The sequence below is a fragment of the Penaeus chinensis genome, chromosome 26, assembly GCF_019202785.1.
Source record: "Penaeus chinensis breed Huanghai No. 1 chromosome 26, ASM1920278v2, whole genome shotgun sequence".
Classification (NCBI taxonomy): Eukaryota; Metazoa; Arthropoda; class Malacostraca; order Decapoda; family Penaeidae; genus Penaeus; species Penaeus chinensis.
The window spans coordinates 12,566,815-12,586,410 of NC_061844.1; the positions used below are offsets into that span (position 1 = coordinate 12,566,815).

The 19,596-nt window shown below is 34.2% G+C and overlaps 1 protein-coding gene across 5 annotated transcripts in view; it reads right to left on the reverse strand.

Moving 5' to 3' along the window:
- Positions 1 to 450: 450 nt before the first annotated feature.
- LOC125038900 (vesicle-fusing ATPase 1-like) overlaps positions 451 to 19,596 on the reverse strand; it is a 52,062-nt gene continuing 32,916 nt past the window's right edge. The window contains exons 1-8 of one of the 5 annotated variants that reach the window (XM_047632538.1): positions 15,184 to 15,339; positions 12,208 to 12,296; positions 7,495 to 7,627; positions 6,916 to 7,147; positions 5,851 to 5,987; positions 2,936 to 3,122; positions 1,495 to 2,774; positions 451 to 1,182 (exon numbers count right to left, since the gene is read on the reverse strand). In XM_047632538.1, coding sequence (XP_047488494.1) covers positions 1,012 to 1,182; positions 1,495 to 2,774; positions 2,936 to 3,122; positions 5,851 to 5,987; positions 6,916 to 7,147; positions 7,495 to 7,627; positions 12,208 to 12,296; positions 15,184 to 15,216 — 2,262 coding nt within the window. In that variant the 5' untranslated portion in view covers positions 15,217 to 15,339 and the 3' untranslated portion in view covers positions 451 to 1,011. Of the gene's footprint in view, positions 1,183 to 1,494; positions 2,775 to 2,935; positions 3,123 to 5,850; positions 5,988 to 6,915; positions 7,148 to 7,494; positions 7,628 to 12,207; positions 12,297 to 14,929; positions 14,993 to 15,057; positions 15,340 to 19,596 lie in introns of those variants that run through there. The other 4 variants (XM_047632539.1, XM_047632540.1, XM_047632537.1 and 1 more) reach the window with 4 other exon arrangements.

Here is a 19,596-nt window from a genome sequence, read left to right on the forward strand (position 1 = left end):
ATGTCCTACCTTGTGAAACTATTTAATCTTCATACCCTTCTCAGCAAATGGAATAGGCTTGGCAATATATATTTATTACTAAGAAAAAACAATACTTAGAACTCTCTTCTTATGTCAGTCTGTATAATCTGTAATGATAAGTAACTAAATAGGAACCTCATAAGATAACAGGGAAATATTTATGTGTAAACTTGCACACATAATAAATAATAGTTCTTGCCTGTCTGACACCAAAATAAAAAACTGTATATAGACTGTGAACACTGATAATAATCTTAATGTGAATAACTATCTACTTTCTTGTCTGTTTTCTAACTCTCACAGCCAATGCACAAAAAACAGTTTCTAAAACTTGAATATTGGACATTGCAGCATCTTTTTCATGAAGTAACGAATATATAAATTGATCTAAAACCTGGACTCCCAAATCAACAGGATAATAATAAAATATATATTTTCATATTTTATATCAATAAATAAAATCACCTGACAAAGAAAACATGCTTATTTAGAGAAAATATGGTAGAATGAAATGATTCTTTGGCATAAACAGAAACTTCCAAATGCTCATTTGATCTGTATAAAATGGTGACTTAAAAAGTATAAACATAGATATTCTGCAAGGCTTTTCTCTGGACAAAGATTGGTGTCAATTTTAATATATAAATTACACAAAATAATTGCAAAAAAAAAAAACATGACAAATATATATAAATGGTAAAGTAGTTTCATTTTAATTTTTAAAAGACATCTTAACACTGAGACAATATATTCAATATGTAAGAAAAATCAAATAACAAAATAGATGGATATCACTGCACAAAGCAAATACTTTTAAATTAGCAGGATTTTTTCCTTGTTTACTTCATCTTACCAATCCATTATCTAAATCTAATCCTCTAGCTTTCAACACTTATTAATCTATCCAGTATTTTTTCTCATTTTTTGTAATTTTTGTTTTATCCTACTCAACTGTCTCTGACCTACCCAACTCTTCCAATGCTTATGTTTTCAAAGTTCCGGAGTGTAAACACCTTCATCTTCAAGCAAATTAACAAATGCTGCAACTCTCTTGCGTGAATCCACTCCTTTCATTACACGCATGGTGTCCAGAAGACCAAGTAATTTCTTCACCCCAACAAAGACACGGCCATTGTTGATGTGATCCATGACTGCTTCAGTCTGAAAAAGGCATTAATCAGCATTAATGCATAAAAGTATGGAGGACAAAGAGAAGCAGGAATGGTAGAAATATGGGGGAAAAATAGATACCAAGCTCAATGAAGAAGGCTTTTAAATACAGAAGAGAATTCTTAAATAGCTGTGACCTGAGCTAGAAATCCTCTATTTCAATGCACAAAACAATGGTGAAAAAAATTGGTTTTCTGTTAAGAGAATAATTAAAACTATGATGACTTTAAATTTATACCAATGACATTTTCCCTTTCTCAACTATTTTCTTTCTTTATGATTATACAATGCATCTACACTTACTTCTTCAGAAGACAAAGCACCTGATTCCTCAAGTACTAGTCTGATATCCTCCTGATGTGCAATGTATGGGACTCTGATGACAGCTGTAAATGCTGACAGGAGACCCAGTTCATCTAGGACTGCTCTTCGTTTTGATGTACAGATGACAAGTAACTTGCGGCCTTTTGGTGGAGAAGCAGAGAGAAGGGAGTACATGGCATCAAGCACTAGACTCTGGTATCTTGGGCCAATGGGTGAGTAACCCATGAGATGTTCTAGATCATTCAAAAATATGCAGCTTAGCTCAGAGCGGTAAGCATCATCGAAAACCCTGCTGATACGAAGACATTTTGAAGATTCCATGAAACCAACCATTTCACGTGAGTCAATAACCTTGATGAAAGGGAAATCAGAATTTTTGGCCATGTAAGCTGCCAGTGCTGATGTTCCAGCAGTTGGTGCCCCCTCTAAAAGAAGACACAGGCGATTGCTTGTTTCTGGGGATCTGGCTTGCTTTACAAACATCAGACCTTTTTCCACTAGTTCCCTTGTAGCTCCCCAGTTAATAATTCCTCTTTCAATATACTTGGCCAGGGCATCATCACTGGTCCCTAATGATGGCTTCACATCATTCTCTAGAGAGTAAATGAAGTCACTTCTTGTGATCTTCAGCTTGTCAATGGCATTTGGATCCACTTCAATCTTGTTTCCCAGATGAATATATCTCTTCAGAGCTGATGATGAGGCAGCTTTCACCAAACCCTCCAGTTCTGCTCCTGAGAAGTTCTTGGTGAGAGAAGCAATCTCTGCAAGGTCTACATCACGATCCAGTTTGTTGTGCTCTTGCATCTTGGCAGTCTTGATTTTAAGGATGTCACAACGGCCTTGTTCATCGGGCAGACTGATTTCTACCTGGATCTCCAACCTGCCAGGTCTCAACAGGGCATCATCAATCATGTCCTTTCTGTTGGTCATTCCAATAACCAAAATGTTGTTCAGTTGTTCAACACCATCAATCTTGGACAAGAGCTGGTTAACTACAGTATCATTTACACCAGTATTGCCTGCAACTGATCCTCTCTGCTTGCAAATAGCATCAATCTCATCAAAGATAATGATGTGAAGGCCAGAATTTGGGCCCATTCGCTTCTCTTCTTCCTCAGCTTCAGCAAAAAGACGTCGCACATTAGCCTCTGATTCTCCTACATACTTGTCTAGAATTTCAGGGCCATTAACAATCTTTGGTTCACGTGCATTCAACATTTTTCCAATCTGACGGGCCATCAAAGTTTTTCCAGTACCTGAAAGAGTGGGAGGTGATATCAGAAACATATAGCATAGGCACATTTCAAGAACAAATACTGCTACTATATTTCACATTATATAAAAAGGGTTCTTAAAAATCTTTAATTACATATTACTATTCTTTATCTTTAATGTTTTCTATATTTTTTATTTTTACCTGGAGGTCCATAAAGCAAGATGCCCTTTACGTGCTTGACACCCAACTGTTCAACAACTTCTGGTGGGAAAACCCTTGATGCAAATGCTCTCCTCAAAATCTGGACAAACTGCTCATCCAAACCACCTATTCCCATCTTCTGGAAGTCCCAGTCAGCTGAGAATAGGCTTGTGTGGGTTGTTCGTGCCTGTCAAAGGAAAGTGGTATAGAAATAAACTCTAAGCTCTTAATAAATGTCATATAAATTTAAGCTTACAGGATCCTGTCTGCTATACTTAAATTATCTTTTAAATGGACGCACATTTCTGGCACACACCATGTTATCTGGGAGATTGTTCCATATCTCCATGTTTGGAAAAGCTTAATCATGTTGCCCCCTTTCCTTCTTTCATCTAAAGTAGTAAGTCTTATTTTCTGCAGTGATCTTTGTAGTTCTTATCTGTTAGAGTAGGTGCCCATCTTGCGGCTGTTCTTTGAACTCTTTCCAATTTGTCTATATCCTATTTTGAGTGTGGACTCCATGCACCATACTCTTGACTTGGTCTTATGATGGCTGTAATAATCTTTACTGCATCTTTATCCACATAAATGAATGCCCTCTTCAGGTTGGCCATCAGCCCTGGCATTTTATAGACCTTTTCAATTATATGATCATTTTGGCTTAAATAATTGTTTATGATTATTCCAAGGTATTGAATTCCACTTTCCAAGTACAACTCAACATGAATAAGTTCTTGATGTCCCTTTGCAGTCATTCGAATGAGACATGAATGTATGTGAGTGTTATCTGCAAACAGGTAACTTACCTGGGCTTTTATTTGACCCTATATCATTGATGAAAATAGTAAACATATTCATATATATGTGTGTGTGTGTGTGTGTATGTGTGTGTGTGTGTGTGTGTGTGTGTGTGTGTGTGTGTGTGTGTGTGTGTGTGTGTGTGTGTGTGTGTGTGTGTGTGTGTGTGTGTGTGTGTGTTTTGTGTGTGTGTGAGTACCTGTAGCCATTGTTTCAGGTTGAGCAACTGATTGTTGGCACAGGTGTGAGTGGTATCATGGTCCCAGTACCCTTTTTAGTCCGGTTTTAGGACAACAGACAACCAAAAGGTATTCAGTGCCATTCGTGGAGCCTTCTGTTTTGCTTCTGTTTTCTTGTGGTGGAAGAACATCTGGGCTGCATGTTCTTGTACATCAACATCAACAATAGTGGAATGAAAAAGCACAGACACATGTAATCCAAATGTTTCCTTTTTGAAATATTTCAGAATTAAAATTGATGGGAATGGAATCCCAAAACAGATGTCAAGGATAGTTATAGGAAGACTGGGTAATGTACCCAACAACTGTCATTTTAAGGAAGAGTAACATTCTATGGCAAGTTTGTGAAAAGCTTAGCTACTATTCGAACTCCATTTTACAAGGTAAATACTAGTGATGTAAAATGGGATTTGACTGAAAAGCATCAACAATTTGAGTGAATAAAGTCTGAAATAACATCACAGAAATTACTGGCAAAGTATAGGAAAGATTTACCAATCTGATTTGTGGGGCTTAGGAGAAGTGCTAGCACATGTTATGAAGAGTGGCAGAGAGATCAATTAGTTATGCTAAAGGAAAACATTTATAGATACAAATGAAAGCTATGACCTTAGTCTGTTGGATGAATTCCTATGATCTGGATGACATGACCATCACATCATGAAAAAAATTGGCTTGAGGTGCGGGTGACATGATTATGCTGTCATGGAAAAATCTGGCTGCAGGCCAGGTGACATGAACTTGCTGTCATGAGCATTTCAGCTGAAGGCTGGGGTGATGGAAAAGACTCACTACAAGTGCACAAACTTCTTGGAGGGTGGTTAAACTCATATGGCATTTAGAAAGGGGCTTTTGCATTATTCTCATCGTTAAATGAGTGCGGAAGGTAATGTCCTTGAGTTATGGACTACGTCATTACACACGATTGATTGATTGATTATTTAAAATTATCTGCCGCGTCAACAGCTAAGGTCATTAGCGGCGAACACCTTGTTAGACTGAAATATTAAAATATTTAGAATGTTAAAAATCTATCAATAAATGTCATAAATAACAATAAATATTATATTTAAAAATCAAAGCATAAACATTATGCTCTAAATTTCTAAAAACTATTGCATAAATATTATGCATAATTAATTCTTGTTGAAAATATTAGTTTCCCTAAGGAAACTAATAAGACCTTCTATGTCACAATACTCCCACAATACATTTTTCAGTGTATATGGGGGAGACAAGTACCTTCCTCTTTGGTCTAAGAATGTTGCACATATTTCCACTACATGTGTGACCGTTAACGGCTCTTGGCATTCCTCACAGCGTGCTTCCCTTTTAGCCATTATCGGCCCATGAGTCAGTCTTGTGTGCCCAATTCTCAGCCTTGTTAATACAACTTCTACTTGTCGGTTGGGATGGATGCTGGTCACCCAACTGCCAAGGTCATCTCTAACCTCTTGCAGTTTGTTTCTAGAGGTATGCCTCCATTCGTCCCTCCATTTATCGCGAAGACAACTCCTGATGCTGGGTTTCAAGTCAGTGTGTGGGAGAGGAAAACAAGCATCACAGGGCTGAGCGGCAGCTGCCTTGGCCTTCTGATCAGCTCGCTCATTCCCACTGATACCAACATGTGCTGGCACCCAACACAGAATTATCTTTTTACGTGCTGACATCAGTGCAAGCCAATCTTAAACCTCCCTCACCACTAGATGTGATGAGTTTAAACTCTTGATTGCTTGTGAATTTTGCTACATACAGATGGCTCCACAAGTGTATGTATAAACTTATATACCTATACTGCACCCACTCCCAACAACCAATGAAATAATGACAACTCCTTACCACATCATCGCCAAGATGTGAAGAAAGTTATCCACTTACTTTTGCTTTCCCTGTAAGGATCAAGAAAGAACCCTCGCTCTTTTCAAAAATGATGCTTGAATTAGCCTGGAGGACTCCAAAGTGGATCTTCTTTGGCTCCCTCTTCTTCCCAGATGTAACAGCCTCTGGGTCCGCCGCTGAAAGTGAAGATCCGTCTTGTTAAGAACGCTGCCTCTGGTCATTTTCCAGAGTATTTCCATCCACTCCAATTTACTAGATTTGACTACAACATTGTCTGACGACATCCACCCTATGATTCTCCTCTTGAATTATCGTGTAAGAAACTACGCACAATGGAAAGGCTGGCTTATCACATCAATGGTTTCTCCTCTCTTTGATCTATATTACATGTTCTTCCCTCTAACTTCACCTTGGTACAACCAAACCTACAGCAGTTATTAATCTTTCTCCATACCAAATGGATTATTATATTTGATACTATATCACATATCAAATATAATAATCAACATGAAGCATAGAATAAAAAATATGGTATATGTATTAGAACCTTTAAAGGGGAGGATTTCTATTTAAAAAATTCAGCTGGAGAGAGAATAAAACTGAGGAATATGAGGGATACTCATAGCTCTCCAGCACATTTAACATAGAGTAAATTATATATTTACACATATAACAATCTTAGTGTTAGAAATGATATTTCTGACACTAAGGATGACTGCAATTGCAGTTACATTTGATGTCACTGTATATTATAAGGATTTGTAAAATACATACGTTAAAACATATCCTATAAATATACTATGCAAAGAGACATGATAATTACATTTATGACTCATTTATACATAAAAAGTGTCACTTCTTCATGACTCTGGAGGATGGGGTTCAGTTTAACTTCCTTAATTTTCATAGCAGCTAATACTTACTCATTAAAAATATCTATAATGCATGATGGTAATAGTATCCTTAAACAGTCCTTACAGTTGTAGTAAAAAACAAAAAGACTGTAAATCTGTCCATTTTCACCATGAACAGAAATCATTCACAAAATTACAAGACCACTGTAACCTACTTATTCATCACTCAGCCTTATTTGTCAAAACTAACCTTCAATCTCCTTGACAAGGATGGAGAGCGTTTTCTTGTCTTGGAACTTGAAAACCAGTGGCTGGTCGACAGTAAACCCGTGACGTGGGAACTGCTCCATGAAGGATGCAGCCATCTGGTCTGTGTTGTAGGGTTCGTTGGTGGTGCTCTTCTTCTGCAGGAAGTCAGCCTCCAACACCAGAGTTCCAATCAGCTGCTTTTGAGGATCATGAATATATGCCTCCACTTGGATCTGTTGGTAAGGTTGGTTTTTGAAAGTTCAGCCTTCCAGAATACATTGAACTTTGCATCTCTGCAAACTAGTCAAAAATGCATCTGGGTTTTAAGTTAAGGAAAGTCTTTTTCTTTACCTTTTCCTTCAATAGCATCCTCATTAGTGTGATAAAACAGAAATACATGCCACTTTCTTATAAATAAATATGTTTTGATTTATTATCCCAGTAGAGAGGCATACACAATGAATGTACACTATATGTATCTCTAATGTTTCAGTACTATTCTACAAAACACCCATTTCTAAAGAAGCAAAGAATATTAGTTCTGTCTTTCAAAGCATACAAAATTGAAGATCCATTATACCTCCTGATCCAGTGAAAGTAATGCTTGCTTCCGCTGGATGGCATTGAAGCCCATGTGGCCTGGCTTGACACCACGATCATGTCTTATGGTGTAAATGAACTTCTTCTGATGGTCAGCTGTTATTTGAATATACCTGCAAAAAAGAAAAAGAAAAAGAAATAAGTAAAAAGTAGACCTGATGACACTCCCATAGGCAGCATGGTAGTAAGCTAGTTTCCAGACTTGTGCAGTCTGAACCTACAGCTGTGGGTCACCTGCTACCTTAAGCTGGAGTATCGACATGGAAGGGTTATTGGCTCAGGAAGATTTCTAATGAAAAAGTGACAGCCATTGGATCTGTTATAAAATATGAGATCCTTTTTTTTGAGGACCTTGTATTCAAGAGATTAATCCCTCATATGAACCATTTCCTTCAACTCAAAATTACTCAATTTCAGAAGGATAATACCGTGTCTGCAATAACTGGATAATTAGTTCAGAAATTAAGGGAAAAATAAAAAAAACAGGAAATACAGTACTTGTCTCTTACCAGAGCCTGTGAGAGTGTTTTATCACCACTCTCAACAAGCTGTTGCTTCTTAATTTAAAACACCACAAAAGAATTGGATTTCATAATGATACTTTTTTATGAAGTTTATATTACTAGTTTATGGCTGGTATACATTGAGTGAAAGAAAGAAAGAAAGAAAGAAAGAAAGAAAGAAAGAAAGAAAGAAAGAAAGAAAGAAAGAAAGAAAGAAAGAAAGAAAGAAAGAAAGAAAGAAAGAAAGAAAGAAAGAAAGAAAGAAAGAAAGAAAGAAAGAAAGAAAGAAAGAAAGAAAGAAAAAGAAAGAAGAAAAAAAGAAAACCTGGGTGAAAATTAAAATTTCATCTGGCCTGGTTAACCCTCAAACATGCAGGTTAGAGTTAAAAAAGCTATACACTTAAAGTGGTGTCAACCTTTAAGAATATATTTTTTTTTTTATATAATGATACCCTCTTCAGTAACTAATGTCTAGGCCCCTAGATATGCATCATTACATAGAAAAATGCTCTTGAGAAAACCATAACAATATTTGTCAGCCTATTTATTATAACCCTGAGTTTAAGATTTTTGGGGAAGGAGAGGGATTAATTATACATGTATTGATAGTATCTTGATTGTTATTTTCAAGGGGAAATTACTGTGTAATGGCCATGTCCATGTAAACAAAGGACACATAAGTGTGTCTGCTAGGAATACTGCACAAAGGGAATCAATAAACATCAATAAAAGAAATTGCCATTATTTTACTGAATACTATTACACAGGAAGGCATTGCAAACAGAAACTGATTATAAACTCAATACCACTGAAAATAGCAACTGCTTTTTATCACTTTCAAAGCTTGGGAAAATGGAAAACTGACATCTTTAAGGTAATATACTAGAGAATCACCATGGTTTAGTGAGATAGTAGAGGAGGGGAGGAAAGAGAAAAAAGGGGAAAACTAATAGATTATATTCCTCAACCTCTGATTAGAACAAAAGAAATATTTCATTGTTTTGATTGCAAAAATGATACAAGTTTTTTTTTTTGTCTGCTGCAATTTTGTTGAGCAGCAATTAGTAATGCTGACAAATAGTTTATTTCTAATAAACTATTTGGGCTAAAAAATACAAGAACTGCAACAATATCTTAAAGACATTTTGTTTGTTTAGGGGAAAAAGTACCATGAGATGTTCAGAGCCAGAAGGACAGCTATCCTTTTCACCTTCAATAACTCAGGAAATTCTATGACACTTTCCATATACGACATATGCCTCAAAGGAGAAATAACAAACTTATTCAGTATGTAGATATCAGCCACTCACTTGTTTTGGCTGATCTCGACTAGCCAATCATATGTGTACCAAATGCCTTCAGTAATTTAATCCAGTCCCATTGCGAAAAAAACAGAATCATGCAACACTTGTAGACCTTCCTGTTTTAGCATCATCACATGAGGAATTTTAAGATTATATGTAGTGGATACTCTAAAGGTGCAAAGGTAAAGACACTTGTCAATGCCACTAATGGGTTGGATATTGATAATACAAAATATCATCTTTATTTTGAATATGTGATAGATATGTTACCCATGAAAATGTCTAAAAAATTAATTGATATACAGATTCCATGTCCTGTTTACATTTATACTGTATGGTAGATGTTTTCTGGAAAATGTACAAATTATGTGAATTCGATGGATTACCACTCATTGTAACTCAACTAAAGTCTAACTAAGAAAGAAAAGGAAAAAGAGAGCTCTGGACCTTAGGACTTGTTGATGTCATGAGGAACAGTGATTGCTCACTGTTCCTCATGACATCAACAAGTGGCACTGCTAAGTCTAAATGTTAAGTTTTCCTCTGCTTACATTTTGGATAGATATTTTCAAATGCTTTGGATAGATATTTTCTGTGTTTACAAGTTACAAAGAAAAGGTAACCCAGAGTAAGTCAAGGATGGAAACAAATGTAAATTGCCAAATAGATCCATTTACATGGCCTGATATATGCAATATATATATATATATATATATGTATATTTATATATATACATATATATATACATATATATATACATTATATATATATATATATATATATATATATTATATATATTATATATATATTTATATATATATATATATATACATATATACATACATATACATATATATATATATATATATATACATATATACATACATATACATATATATATATATATATATATATATATATATATATATATACATATATACATACATATACATATATATATACATATATATACATATATACATACATATACATATATATATATATATATATATATATATATATATATATATATAAAATTTATTTTATAGTTATTATAAATTATGTTTTATTGCTCACATTAGTTAAACACAAAGCAGTGCTATATGACACATGAAGGAAAGAGGCTTAAAAAACATTCCTAGGATAAAAACCCTACACAGCATCCTATATTCTATATTCAAATGTTGGTAATCGTGATGTTTTTTTTTTTTTGTGTCTTTCATCAAGTGTATTTGATTGTCTGTCTGTCTGTTGATGTTACTATCTCTCTTTTTCTTTGTCTCTGTCTGCCTGTTTGTGTCTTCTGAGAATACTAATAACTATAAAATAAAGTAATAATAAGTAATGATAATCATAATTATCAAATTAAGAGTAAATGATAATTATAATAATGATAATAACCATAATAAAAATAGAAAATTATATAAACATTAGAAATGATGACAAAACCAATAAGATTATAATGAAGATAGTAATAATGACAAAGATAATAATAAATATATAAATATTTGGATAAAAAACAGTTACTGCTCATATTGTCATGTGTTTCTGGTCAAATCATGTAGTAGATGAACTTTTCAACAAGCTCCATGTCATTGCACCATATTCTAGGCCTCTTCTTTTCATCTTAAAAATTATAACCCGCAGCCTGATACGTCATCTTACTGAACTGAAGATTGCGCAGTTAAGATCTCCCATACGCTGCTGTGCATGAAACTGTTGGTGCTACAGCCTAAGCCATTGTCTGTTCTACAAACTGTGGCTAAAAATATTGTGGGGTAATTCATTTTTAACAGATTACAACCACTTTAACATGTTCTGTGTGATGTGCCTCACTAGTAGGTTGGAATTAGAAATTCATAGATTTTTGTTTTCCTTGTTGTATAAATATATTTCCAATTTTATATTGCTTAGACATTGGTGTATAGATATTCAAGTATTTAGTCAGCATAGACATGATAATATAAATAATTTAATATAAAAATAATGAAGACAAACTGAAGACCATTACTATTTTTTAAAAGAAACGGTCAGAAGTATATATATATATATGTTCTGATTCTTCATAAATGTAGAATCTTGCACATTACTTAAAGTTAACGATTTTTCATCAGGACCCTGAAATGATCCACTGAGTGCATGATAACTGTGGGTTGTACAACAAAGACATTAATTTTTTTTTTTCTCTGGTGTACACATTTTTATGTGCCAACTACAAGACAAATGGTAGGATATTTAAAGAAGAAGAGAAAGAAGAAGAAAAAGAAGAAGAGAAGAAGAGTAATTCTCTTTTTTCAGAATGAATCTTGGATGAGAAACGAGTCCTTGTGAGAAGACCGACATACACAAACTTTACATTGACAACAAAACCTGCAGCAGTATTACAATGCCAGCCCTTGATGTTTAAGGAAAAATTTTTTGGGGGCCCTCTTCTATAGTTTCCAGGATTCTGGAGATGTTTCCTTCAATCCCATTAATTTTCTTAGTAAACTTTAAGTGCCTGGTTCAAATATGTCAAAAGCCTAGAAGAAAGCTTATATCTTGTCTTAGAGACTGGAAAATGGTCCAATTAAAGGGATGTAGTCCTGCATAACTGTCAATCATATATCACCTTCCAGTGTTCCTGGCATCCCACCATGAAACATTAGCCATTTTCCTTGCACAAGATATCTAGGATAAGCTTCTCAAAGATAAGGTGTTAAAGAATCCATATCTTAAAGCAAGTCATCTTATACTGTCAGCAAATGAAAAGTACAACACAGATTGCAATAAGACCTTCAGTGGTCCATACACTGCATACCATGAAACATTTACCACAATACTCTGAAAAACAAACAAACAAATAAATTGTAAAATGTATTGCAACTTTGGGGGAGAGACACTTACTTGACCTTCATGTTGAAGTCATTTTCATTAACAATGACACAATTGGTGAAGGAGAGCTCCTCGTTGGGACACTTTGCCACCTTCATGATCTGAAATACAGAAAAAAAGGGGAAACCATTACTGGAATGGTAGACTCTTAGATACACAGAAAATGTGACAGCACATTTACCTTTTTATACATATAGAGCAGTAAATCTATAAGGAAATGAGTGTTTATTTAATATGTAGATAAATGTCAAAGACAAAACTATGTCATACATATGAAACATTCTACCACATAAAAATATGTGCCAATACACATTAACACATAATCTAGCCTATTCAATATAAATACGGACTAAGCAAATTTTACACATATAATCTAAAAAAATCTTGTGATCTGTGATGTGCCATTATCATGTGGCAACTAAGCTATCTAAAAAATCTTATTCATGTACTAGCATTATTTTCATTCTGACATTAACACCTCTATCACTAATGCACTATAAATGCATTCACCTGCTTATGTTTTCAATCTAAGGATAAGGTGAAGATTAGAATCACAGTAGAAAATGAAGTCTCCGTCAGTCATAAAACTTTTATCCACTTATCGCTATGTGTGCTCCCCTTGACAATGTACATTAGTCCCTTATAAACTCTGCTCCACTTCAGAATTCCATTAAAAGAGAAGGAGAAGAAGAAGAAGAAGAAGAAGAAGAAAAAAGGCTTGATGAGCTACCAACTCCACTTTGAAGACAAGACCACTCATGTGCAGACCCATTGGACATGATCAAGTGGCTTACAACCCCTTGTATCTCCTTGATTTGCATAAGTCAGATTCAAGATGATATTTTGCAACCATTTCTTAATATTTGTACTTATACCTTGATTTAGATTCCTTGACATGTTGTTAACAGATGATTTTATTTATATTTTGTAAAGTGTATGGGGTGTCTGAAACTCTATAAAAGAAGAAAGAAGAAGAAAGTGTATAGGGGTTGAAAATGTTTGAACTATAGGTACACAAGCCTATAAATGTGTTTATCCTGTATTGCTTTTATTGAAAGTAAACTGCCTTTTTTTTTTAATTTCTTGTTTGACTCAGAAAATTATTTCATCTATATTCATACAAATTTTCAAGACTGACTGGAAGCACATTATATTCAACAATATACTACATATTAATTAACAGTATATAGACATTTTAGGAAAAAAATGCAAAACATAATTAAATAATTTAACTGTAAGTATGTAACTATAAGTGAAAGTTATCTTATTTGTACTGAATTCATGAAGGTAACAAATTAAGTGTAGCTAACATAACATAGAAATGAAAAAAAAAAAAAAAAAAAAAAAAAAAAAAAAAAAAAAAAAAAAACACTCCTGGATATTTGATAAAAAAATACTTTCATAGATTTAACCAATAACTATTTTTTTCAGTAAAATCATACAAAATGAAGACTAAGGGCAACTATGGAAGGCTTTTGCCTGAGAACTAGTGCCACTGGAGCCATAAAACACAATGGCATGGCATGGACAAGTGTCACCTGGAATTAGTCATCCCTGTCATGACCTGCATAATTGCAATTCATTGGCATTAGATTTAGTACCCTGCTACTCTCCCTATAGATGAAAAAATCAGACTGAATGGTTTCCAACTCAAAGGCTCTTCTGTAGCCTATAGGGAGTCTCAGCCACAACCCTGCTAGTACAGAGGCAAATTTCGGTCTCTATTTTTATGCTTTGGATATAGTAATCAAAGCAGCAAAAAATTCAAGGGGAGCACTTCAGTCATAACTTACAGTTTTCAATTCTTTTCATTTATGCGCTTAGTGATATTGTAAATTTTTTTCTGAGATTTGTATATTCTTACTTATTTCTTTAACACTTTTTTTCTTTTTTTTTAGTGCTTACTTCCTCTCTGGGTACTCCTAATAATCATCTTTAAAATGTGTAATGTCAATCAATATAAAAAAGAATGATGAAAAAGCTCTGTAAACAAAAAACAAAATATATTTTGGGTACAAGTCAAGTTCAACAAGCCACTGCTTACAGGGCAAATAATACACAGAATTGACATCGCAAATGAAAAATAAGAGTTGGGTAATCTTTACGGTAAGGACGCACTAAGCTACGACACACTGAAGATGATGTTCTCAAAGCGGACAAAACGTTTATGGTACTGTCACAAATAAAGGAAAAAGAATAGTGGACCGCGCCTCTTGCAGACCTAATTCCACTCGGTATTCGCGAGGTTCAGCTCTATCTTGCCGTGCACGCAGAGGTGAGGGAATTGTTTACCGTAGAGAGGGGGGGGTGTTCAGAGGCCGACCTCCTCCCCCCATCTACCCTCCCCTCAAGCCACTCACTCATAGAAAGTTAAATTGTTGAGTTATTTGACACAAGATGAAGAAGTATTTGAATATACAGATTTTTTTATTCTGAGGTCATTAAAAACAGTCTCAACTTATCATGCGCCAAGGGCATCCCAGCCTCCCTGGTCCGGCAAAGGCCCACAAATACTACCCATAAGGTGTCAAGGCAGAACTTGGATTGGTTACTTGAGATAAATTCTTAAAAATCCTTAAAAGCTCGAACTAAAATTTAGTGGTTCAGTCCTCCACAATTACCATGTTAACATAAAAACCCTTTGATTTAGTTCAAAGTCCACGAAACATGAAACACACACAATACTTTGGCAATTCATCTTAAACTACATACTACAAACATAATAAAAACATACAGTTGTCATTGCCACTGATGCGGATCCTAAATGTGACCTCGAATTCATCCTTTTAAACTGGATTTACACGATTATCAAACTTAATATACACTTCACATACAAATTCCTCCCCCAAAAACAATACCTACTCTTTAAAACTTAGCGAATGTCCGAGGAAACGTCATTAAAATAAGCAACACCTGACGAGAACGTTTTCCAGTCACGGTGTTCCACGTCAGTCAACTTTAATGAAAAAAAACAAGATGTATGATTACCGATGTCGCATGTGTCACCTGGAAAATGCTCATCTTAGAAACAGGCTGGTATCTTTAAGTGAGGCAGAAGACTTTAAAGCCGATTTATTTAGGCACGAGAGCAGAGGCTGATGCAATTCTCCTCCCTGGCCCGATCCGCATTGATGACGTCATGGGAACTACAGGGCGTATTGATGACGTCATGATAATACTAAGGGCGTGTTGATGACGTCACTGATTCGGGCCTGGGCTTTACGGGGGGCGAGTGACGGAAGACAAATACGGAATTTGAGGCTATTGCTATTATCAACTGGGTCTGACTATTCTGCTTGACCTAATGAATTAACTAAATGACGAGTACTGTCTCGGCTGTTGAATACTAAGAGTCTATCAGTGACGTTTAACATTAGGAAATACCAGTAACCTGTCAAATGCACTGTTATTATTATTATTATTATTATTATTATTATTATTATTATTATTATTATTATTATTATTATTATTATCATTAAGTGTTGCAACATTCAAAAGGCTCATAGTGCCGTTAGTGCGTTCCCTTTATAGGTTGCCTTAATCTTACATGAACGAGCCCTTTTATATAGATATAAAAATCGGCGAAAGACTGATTCAGAACAAATTTAGACACATATAAACATTATCCACACATACACGTTTTACGGAAAGTCTTTCACAGTCGTATACAAGGCCTATATAAGTATACTCATATAGACCTTGGTCGTATAAACGGACCCCAGGCAGGTAGAACTCATTAGGCGATGGAAACATGAATTGCGTAAACGGACTAAGAATATCGCTTCTTTTTATCTGACTATATTGGTGGATTTACTAAGTGAATGCAACGAATACGGTTTTGGCCTATCAGGCGCCCAGCAACAGCTTTTACCGTATGTGTACGATCTGTCAAATCTTCCACGTAATCAGTTAGTAATGCTAGTGATCCGCTGATGTTTTCTGCATTATGAAACATCTTTTACATGTATGTGTGTGTGTGTGTGTGTGTGTGTGTGTGTGTGTGTGTGTGTGTGTGTGTGTGTGTGTGTGTGTGTGTGTGTGTGTGTGTGTGTGTGTGTGTGTTTGTGTGTGTGTGTATATATGTATATATATATATATATATATATATATATATATATATATATATATATATACACACACACACACACACGCATCTAAAAAAGGTGCTGCCATATTTTCAGATTTTCAGTAATTTAGCGTCATTTACACGATTAACATCAAAATCATTGAGATTACCGTTATCATATATATGGAAATTTGTATGCATACCTGTATACCTGCCCCCCTCCCCTCTCTCTAAACACACACACACACACAGAATGTTTCACTACTAAATTAGTGAAGTTATATTGACATACACATACAAATAAACAACTAATGAAGAAAATATTCGTCGCTGAATATGTGAGAGAGAAATTAACCTAAAGAGAAAAATGGAAAATTAAATGAAGCCTGAGACTTAAGTTATTATTTTTCCTTTTGCAAAAGTTGCCCCAAGATCACTTCACAGACTTTGTCACTCAGTCAGTCGTATTTTTCATTTGTCAGTTCATTTGTTTGTTTATTTATCTATTCGTTTTCAGGAACGAGAGATCAGTGGAGTTAATTGCTTCACAGAAACGAAGAGCGATGGCTATCTAAGGGAATGTGACGTCACCATGATACCAGGAAGTGATCGTTATCTATCTGGTAAAAAGTTGTTTTTCTTTCCTTCAAAATAATTTGATATGATTTGAATTTAAATCATAAAATGACAGTGGGTTATTAAGAGAATATTCATGATTTTGCTACTTAAAATTATTTCAAATTCAGCTTTGTACCTAAGCAAGGTATACACACGAATAAACATGTTAATGATAATGATATCATAATGATAACAACACTATTTATGATAAAGGTAATAGCTAATAATGATTGTAGTTATAATGATAAATGTTAATGATGATGATAGTAATGCAATGATGGTGCCGAACACAATATAATAACTGCAATAGTGAATATGAAATGATGATCATATTGATGTTAGTGATAATGATATTAATAACAACAAAAGGTGTTAGTGCTAACATGCTTCAATGGAAATGATAATGATAATAATGATAATAATGTACTACTCATACTACAACTAACAATAACAACAACGGGAATAACAATAATGATAATGACAGTGATAATAATGATAACAGCAATAACAAAAACAACAGTGATGATGATGATGACAATAATAATAATAAGTGTAACAACAACAACAATAATTATAATGATATTGATAATAATATTTATTATTACCATAATAATAATGATAATAGTATAAATAATAATGATATTAATAATAAAATTACAATAATAATGATGACAAGAACAACAATAACAACATCAATAATGATAATAATAGTAATAATAATAATAATAATAATAATAATAATAGTAGTAGTAGTAGTAATACTACTACTACTACTACTATTACTACTACTACTAATAATAATGATAATAATAATGATAATGATGATAATAATAATAATAATAATAATAATAATAATAATAACAATAATGATAATAATAATAAAGAAATAATGATAATTATAATAATAAAAAATCTCATAGTTGTTTCAGAGTTTACCCATATGTATACATATTTATACAATGTGTGTATAGCTATACATATATAGATAAATAAAGTACATGTGTGTGCGTGATTTCGAATCCTGGAAAGCAACTGCAAATCATAATGTCTGCTTCCTAGCAAATAGCGTGCCTTTTATCTGTAATACAAGGCAACTTATAAGCAGAGCAAAGAATCTTCACAATTGCTTTGATAAACGCGATAAAAGTAAACCATTACGCCGCAAATTCATGCAAACAAATTTTACACACATTTCAAATCTTTATATTTGAAAACAACAGTTCTGAGAGATTTTCCATCAGTTTGGAAAAGTACGACAGGCATTGAGACCGATTTTTCATTTTTCAACTGCATATGACTTTCTGGGATAGAAAAAAAAAAAAAAAAAAAAAAAAACGAAATGGTCCTTTAGAACATAAATATAATCATCAGTCATTAACACGTAAAAACTTTTGAATTGTATATGGATACAGAAAAAACACCGTAAACTGTGTGTCATCTTTGTTGTGTTGAAAAAAAAAAAAAAAAAAAAAACGAATAAAAAAATGAACAATGCCATTTCCGACATGCAAACATAAAAGAGAGAGAGAGAGAGAGAGAGAGAGAGAGAGAGAGAGAGAGAGAGAGAGAGAGAGAGAGAGAGAGAGAGAGAGAGAGAGAGAGAGAGAGAGAAAAACGTTTCGCTCGCCAGATATACAAGCATAATGACTGGAGGACAGTCAGTTGAAGGGAGAAGAGAGATTTATTTGATCTCTGTCAGAAGCAGTGGGTCCTGACCTATTCCCAACCAACGAACCTTTTATTTGTATTGATTTCCCAAGGATCCCAGGTTTTTCAAAGGTCTGTCTACTCAGCCAATCAGTTTGTTAACTAGTTATAAGTAATTAACTAGTTATAAGTAATAATGAAACTCGTGTTATGATTACAATTATATAATATTGAAAATGTAAATACTAGAGTTTGTCGTTAGCAGCTACATCGTGAGTGATTACACATTTTAAGCTGGGTCTTGAAAGTTTGAACTTACTTCGATACTTTAATCTACTTTTGCGTACTAAAAGGTCTTGGGGCCGCTGCATGAGAACCACTGGTGACTCCCGTTCAAAATATTTTCAGAACAATCGTGTAATCAACACTTCATGGGCAGGTGACAGTATACGTCTTGTTGAAAAGGTCTGTGCCAGAGTTCGCATGTTAAAATCATTAATCTCAGTTGAGGTTGTGCAGGGTAAAATTATTGACAATGACACTAGAAATAACATTATTTTAGAATTATATTGTTTAACTGAGACCATATCATGTCAATCAATTTATTTTTAGTTCTTTATTACTATATCCTCTTTTCCAATCATCATACCGGCAAAAATAATTTTCACATTTCAGGGAAAGTTCTTTTCTCCGATTACCTGACAAGAGAAGGACTGAATGTGAATTTTGTGTTATTTACGTATGTATATTTTTGCTAGCAGTTTGACGACACGCTTTGTAATAAAATTAATTCTGTTTCATCCAAAACTTAAAACAAACTCAACGAAATTATTCTCCAGGACTAAATGCCAGAAGTTTCGCCAAAATCACCGGGACGTAGACGGATAAGGAAGGGTGATTGGACACACCCAAAAGAAAATCGAGGGGAGCCAAACTACACCACAGCCATATTACTACAGCTTTACCCCCTGTCGTGCACATTTTTACCCCCAAGGGATTAAATAACCCTAGATTAAGAATTCCTGCTCTGCTTTCAAGTGTAAGCCTTTTGCTTGCCTTCCTCTTTAATC